Consider the following 7448-nt stretch of genomic DNA (forward strand, 5'->3'; position numbering starts at 1 on the left):
GTCGCGGGCCTTCTTGGCTATGGCCCTGTTCCGCCTGTCGGCGGTGACTGCTTCGCGCCGCTGAACTTCCACCCTCCACTCGACGTTCGACAGGCCCGGTGGCTTCGATGGTGGCGCCCTCGGCTTCCTCTGCTTCGGCTGGGACACGGCGCCAGTCGCGGTTGCCGCCGCGCGCCGCATGGCGTACTTCTTCGGCGGCATGGCGTGCTTCTTCGCGGCGAGCGGGAGGGGGTTTGGCGGGAGAAAGGGAGAGAATGGCGGGAGGAAGGCGAGCGAGCGGGAGAGACGCGAGGGAAAAGCGTCAAGAAACGGCGGGAAAAGGCCCTCGGGTCGCTTCCAGGGCGGGCCCACGCGCCTTTTTCGCTTGTGCCGGCTCCCCAAGCGCCCCCTAGGGCGTCGGGTTCGGTCTGGATCCGCCGACATCAGTTTTGGCCCGAGCCGGCGAAAAACGGGCTTCTGGGGACGCGACTGGTGCCTTTTTTTTACGCCGGCGCGGCAAAATCGCCTGGCCGGGAGGGCCTGTTGGGGACGCGGCTGGAGATGCCCTAACACTTCTTCCTCCCAAGCCACCATATCTAATCTCCTCCTCGAGTCGTCCGATGGGAAACGCCATAGCATCCGTCCGGCCGCGGCGTCGCAAGATCTGGTACTGACCCGCTTTTGCAACATGTACACCGTATCCTTCCTGTTTCAAGCTTATCTGATTTTTTCGCCTGATCTTCTCTTCTCTCCTCGCAGTCGCAGCTTCATTTTGATGGCTGCCTTAGATGCCAGATCGGAGACAGCCTGCCGAGGTCCGAGCGCTACATGCTGTTCAAAGGCGTGGGCGTAATCGTGCCCGGGAAGGCCCCGCGAGTCGTTCGGCACTGGCGGTGATTACACATGCAAGGTTCAGCTGAGGGAGGATGCCAGTCGAATGGTTCTGCAAAACGGGTGGGTTATGTTCGTTTCTGTTCATTGTTTGCAGGTTGGCGACAAGCTCCTTCCTCTCGCTAAATAAAACATGGACCTGGTACATGATGCGGCTTTGGATCACACATGTGCCTGGCTCATCATCGATGGATCACACATCTATCCTCTCCCAAAACAAAACACAGACCTCGTACATGACGCATACAAATTAGAGTACAAGTCAAAGACGATTTTGTGCCGTGGATATGTGCAGTTTGAAATAGTACATATAGCATGTGAGTACGCCGGAAAGAGGTGAAAACGTCCGCATGCATTTGGTCTTATCCGGTGTGCCCAGCGGTCAGAGGAAACAGTGCCCTGAGTATGAACAGTTCCTCTAGCGGCCTCGCTGCGGGCCACCAGTGCCTGACCCTGTAATCCCCTGGAAAAGTAACGGGCAATGGCATTTTACGGACCGGGCTGACTCAGATCCCTAGGAGCATGGACGCTCAGGATAAGAGGGATAAGAGTACCGGGGTGCATAAGCTCTCTTGAATGATTTCGTCCCGGGGTAGCAGCCACCACCTGCACCGGATGGATCCGGCTGCTCCAAGCTGTTGGTGGCCGCGCTCCCTCAAACGGAACACCCACAGCTCGACCAGTAGAGTGAGCACCAAACTAGCGAGCGGAGACGGGAACGTGCATACATGATTTCGAGTCCATCTGGGCTCGGGCACCGTTTAGCCGCTTCCGAAAAATGTGAGCTTTTTTAACAAGACTTACCACCTATTTTAGGAAGTAAAAACAAGAATATTATCTTAGCCGTCCATCGACAATGTAAACAAGAGTGTGCTGATAAAGTTTGTTGGGGTTTCATCTCTGTAATAATAAGCATCTTATTTCACCTCAGATGCAAGTTCTCATGATATGTTATTAGCTCCTGCTCATGTCAAGATTTTTTTATGTGTTGGTTAGGTGCACTTCTGATTGTGCTCTTTCCCACTTCATGTTTCATAATGCCAAAAGCCTCAACATGGCAGAACTCGGTAAATTCTCTCGTCTTCTTACCGAAAATATGAACCGAGTATCTAAACATCTCTAAACAGAAAGCACATGACTGAAGAAAAAGAAATCAGAGGTCAGACATGTGATAGTTGATTCAGTGAGTTATTTCATCAAATGAAATCAGTTCAATGAAGGTGCCCCTTCAATCCGGTATCTTCGGAACTACCATTGTGCATGAAAAAACAAACAGTTATGCTCTTATATTTGGCTTAAAAGTTAAAAACTCCTTCCAGTTATGCTCTTATACCGAAAGTACCTTTATACAAACCTGCAGCTCCCCCACACCCGACCTTCACAGGGAAACAGGCTTCGATAACTGCTGGCTTGGCAGGTGACCTGATAAACCTATAATCTTAAGAGTTTGAGCAACTTTTCTTCCAGCAGTGGGACCAGAACATCATCACTATCGGCTCCACAACCGGATCTTCATCACCAGCATCTCAAGGATTCCTCTGAAAATATATCGTCACATCATAGATCAGCCAAACGATGGCGCAAATGCCATCCACATTAGCCTGAACATATAGGTCGCCCATGTTTACTGAAGTTCTGTCAATGCTAAAAAAAATATGGAGAAACAGTCACCAACGGGACAGCGTAACACAGAAACTACAACTTATTAATTACATCATTTCTAAATACAAAATCTCTAATGAATATATCAGCAAAACTTTAAGTCAGAATAGATTAGTGTTCCGAAATGAGAGGTGTGTCCATACACCCCCTGCAAAACATGAAAAGGGTATTTGAGTCTTCGCGTTATAATGGCCGGAGATACATGAGTCGAAACCAACTGGATGGTGCAGGTACTAGGACACTGCGGCAAGACAGGAGAAGCAGCTGCTTTCTCTTTCATTGATTTGTTTTTTGCTTTCCACATATGATTTGTGACTGCATAAAGGATCAGATTGATTGACCAGGGCAGATCATCCCAGATTTAATGAGATCGCGTCCCCCTCTCGAACTGTCGTTATACCCCAGTCGGTCTCTAGTTTTGGCCACCTAGCGATCCTCCCTTGTTCTTGATCTGCAGTGAATCGTTGTTATGGAAAACAATACCACACATGCCTGACAACGGGCAATGGTGTGGCTGGCTGGTTCGAACCCAGGACCTCCAGGCCACAAGTGGAGAGACTCTACCACCGCGCCAGGCCCGCCCTTCATTACTTATACACAATTATTCATCAATTACTAAATGGTTCACCTACTGCAGTAATTCATCTTCGTCACAGTAAGTTACATGTTCAAAAGTATTTAGATGAAAAATGTGAACTTTATAAAAAGGAACTTACCTCCTAGGAAGTAAGATAAGAATATAATCATGGTCGTCCATTGATCAACAGCATGTTAGACAATGTAAAAGTTACAAGTATATTAATTAGAAGTTCTGAAAAGGAGGAGGAGGAAATGTGTACTGATAATGTTCCCACTATGAGTTTAGAAAAGAATTAAACCCAAAGCAGAAACAACGCAGTCATGATATGTTATTAGCTCCTGCTCTAGTACCGATTTTTGTTCGCTTGTTAGGTGTAACTTTCCCTCTTCATCTTTCATAATCTAAAAAGCCACCACGTGGCTGCCATAAATTCTCTTGCTTGATGAAAAGATGTGCGAAGTATCTACAAATCTCTAAGAAGTAAAAAAGGAAAGCATAGGACGGACGAAAAATAAAATCAGAGGACAAACATGTGCCATTTGATTCAGTGAATTATTTCATCAAACAAAATCAGTTCAATGCAGGTGCCTCTTCAATCCCTTATTATATTCTAATGTACCATTGTGCAGGAAAACAAGCAGTAATAATATCTATATTTGGCTTAGAGGTTGATAAGAACTACTTTCAGTTCAATGCCAGAACACACCAACTGCATTCATTCAATTATACTGAAAGTATCTTATACAAACCTGCAGCTCCCCTCCTTGCGACCTTCACAGGCAAACAGAGGCCTCGATCGCCGAACTGCTGGCTTGGCAGGTGACTTAGTAAACCTAAAATCGTATAGTAGCAGCGATTGTTCTTGCAGGAGCAGGACTAGAACATCGTCACTATCATCTCCACAACCGGATTTTCATCACCAGCATCTCAAGGGTTTATCTGAAAATATATTGGCACAGCATGTGTCAGCCAAAGAATGGTGTTCACATGAGCCTGAACATTAGGTATCTCATTTCTAATACAAAATCTTTAAAATGAACAAAGGCATCAGCAAAACAGTAGAACTGCGAAAATATTAGCTTTCAGAAATTACATACTCCCTCCGTCCCGAATTACTTCCGGGATAGAGGGAGTATATGTTAAGTGCAATCAAAACAATAGTATTCATCTAAAAAAACTCAATTGTCACATGAACAAACCCTGCAAAGCATCTGTCATGCTCCAGACATGCCAAAAGCACAGTGTTTTTCCATGACATTACAGGTGTAAGTCTTGTTGATTCAACTGCAGTACAAGATTATGTTACAAGAAGGAAGAAAGTGAAGCTCTGAATGATGGATTCCATGTTTTCCTACATTACACTGCATACAGAATTTTTTTTTTAAACAAAATAATCATAAATCTAATGAGATTATCAACATCTCTTGGAAAAATCATACGACAACCAGAAAGTTTACAAAGCTAGTGTGGTCCAGAATAACACAACAACAATATTCTATTATCCAACACTACAAAATGGAGCATTGGTGAGCCGGTCGAATTTGAGGAAAACAACCAGGGAAGTTTAAAACAGCTCAAGTGCTCTCCAAAATAACACAAAACGTCCTCTTAAGCAACATTACAAAATGGAGCATTGGCAAACCAATTGAATTTCACAAGGTGTTTTCTGTAGTTTGCTAGGTTAATTATGGTCATTGCTAGTTATGGAGCCATTCCTGACATAAAACAATCATATGCAATATCTTGGAGCAGTGACAAACGATATTCAATTAACAATTCGAATTTCAGAAAAAGTATGCTGGTTTTTTTATATACGCTTTATAATCCTGCTTTACATCGAGGGACTACAACTAGGAAAACGATGAAAAAAAACAGGAAAAGGATTCGCATTTTGGTGTATTTCGAGAAAAAAAAATCTATGGAGATTGAGTCCTGTATATTCTGTCTCAACTTTGCTAGTTTAGTCTCTCCTCCCCTAAAGAAGCTAGTTTGATAAAGCTGTCCTCTGGGCAGTATGTACCCTGTTACGATCCCCCTGTTACGATCTAAGGGACTATATCACCTCTGTTAGAGGCCAAACAGTAGTTTTCCTGATCATGTATAATTAACTACAGACATGGCTAAAAATAGTATCAGCTCTAAATAGGTCCTTGCTTTGCAATAATACGCGAGATTTTCAGTTTCAACTCTGTTCATATCAGATACATGCAATTCCATGACATTCAGTACAAATATAGGTATGTATATGTTTCTGGGTAAACTCATAACTTCTGGGTAAAATTGTAACAATACTCCCCTCTGTTCCAAAATACTCCCTATGTAAAGAAATATAAGAGCGTTATATTTCTTTACGGAGGGAGTATAAGGCGTATTAATTATTTGAGACGTCAACCTTTTCTATGTTGGACTAAGTTTATAGGAAAAAAAATAATACACTTCAATTTTAGAACAGATTCTGAAAAAAATAATAGACCTTGCTTATATTTTGAAACAGAGGGGGTACATCATACTACTCTTGGTCTGCAGCATGATAATACGGCATAGAACATCGTGCCAAAAAGGACTTCCAAAAAAATAAAATAGCAGTACATTCACACCTGGATTCACAACCATATTAGTAGAAGTGCATGATCTTTTCCAAGCATTTGGGTCACAAAACTGACTGGGCTTCAGGGGCACAATGAGTCCATTCCTACATTGCTGTTGATCAGAAATGCGTTCAGAGAGAAATAAATATGACCATTATTTTGAGTTCTCATCATGACAAAACTTAAAACAGAAAATATAGCTTAAACATCAGCAAATGAAAGACAAAACTCATGGTGGTAGATATATATATTCTAAAGTATCTAAAGAAACCTGATCTTTGAGCTAACCATAAAGTGTATTACAAAAAGTTTGTTGACTACCGGAAAAAAAAAGAAATGCCTTACCTGACTTCCATGCAACCAAAAATAGGCAAAGCATGCAGGGTATATTCATACTGTCCTGGCCTTCCAAATGCAACGGTACGCAACCACATGGAACATATGACCTGACTACAAACCAGCATGCAGATTCGTGTGAAGAAAAACGCTTTCCTTCACTATTTGCATGAGTTCAGAACAGACACAATTAAGCAAACAGTTATAATGATCAATCCAACCAACAGCAATCTCATCTGTCACAGGTTGATCTCCAATTTCGACTATCACAGATTGATCTGATAATAAGCATGAAGGAAGTATTATGCCAAGCTTCTGCTGCAGTCAGATCAGGTATTGTTCAGAAGGCCAAATACCAACAAAAACCATGTAGAAAATAGGACATTGCCATAAAGGCTAAGCACCATTTAAATGATAATGAGCACCGAACCATTCACAAGAACTTGGACATTGTTTCCAACATCAAGAGCACTAGCTCAACAAACACTGACAGAGATCTGCCTTTTCTTAAGCCACTAATAATTCTACGATCCGAATCCCCCTCCCTCCCCTGATCACTCGAATCGCCAATCATCTAAAGGCCTAACCCGTGCCGTGGCAATAAGATTCAATTATTCGGGAGGGGAAGACTGATACTACAGAGCCCAATAGGCCCATCATCAACACTCTAAGACTAACAAGCCCCTAACCCTAGCCTCCCCTGTGCCAATTACTTGTTCTCCTCGCCGGCGGGCGGCGCGGACGCGAGGGGCGGCTCGTCGGCGCTGGGCGGCTGCATGAGGAGCGCGGTGTAGTAGGGCACCTGCACGAACGGGGCGCCGGCGACGGGGACGGCGGCGGGGGGCGCCTCCTGCGGGGTGACGCCGGTGCCGGTGGCGGCGATGATGGAGGGCTCGGCCTGGCGGAGCAGCCACTCGATGGTCTCGCCGTCGGTGCGGTGGCCGAGCTCGCGGGTGAGCTGGAAGACGCGCGCGGCGACCATGGCCGGGATGCGGACCCGGCGGCCGCGGCCGGCGACCTTGGCGTGGCGGTCCGAGGGCCGGCGCGGGCGCGCCCGGCGCGCGGCGGCGGCTGGGCCGGAGGAGCCGTCGGCGGCGAGGGGGGCGGCGGCGGCGGCGGGGGAGGGGCTGGGGTTTAGGGTTTGGGCGGTGACGAGGTTGTAAAGGACGAGTTCGGAGGGTGCGGTGGACATCATTGGATTTGGGGGGTGGGGTGGGGGGTGGGGGGTGGGTGGGTTCTGGATGGTGGGGCCGGCGAGCGGTGGTGGGGTGCGCGGCCGTGGTGGGGCTACGGGGTGGTTTTATAGGATGGACGGCCCTCGGGGTGGTGGGTTGGGCCGTTTCACTTCTTTCCATTTCTATTTTCCATCTCAAACTAAATCTCTTCCCTAGATATAAATCTCAAAAACAAAT

General features: G+C 46.0%; 1 protein-coding gene across 1 annotated transcript; it reads right to left on the reverse strand.

The window, feature by feature from the left end:
* Window positions 1-6406: 6406 nt before the first annotated feature.
* LOC123043309 (transcription factor PCF1) lies at window positions 6407-7235 on the reverse strand. The gene has a single exon (XM_044465729.1). The coding sequence runs from the start codon at window positions 7229-7231 to the stop codon at window positions 6746-6748; it is 486 nt and encodes a 161-aa protein (XP_044321664.1). The 5' UTR covers window positions 7232-7235; the 3' UTR covers window positions 6407-6745.
* Window positions 7236-7448: the final 213 nt, after the last annotated feature.

The sequence above is a fragment of the Triticum aestivum genome, chromosome 2B (assembly GCF_018294505.1).
Source record: "Triticum aestivum cultivar Chinese Spring chromosome 2B, IWGSC CS RefSeq v2.1, whole genome shotgun sequence".
Lineage (NCBI taxonomy): Eukaryota > Viridiplantae > Streptophyta > Magnoliopsida > Poales > Poaceae > Triticum > Triticum aestivum.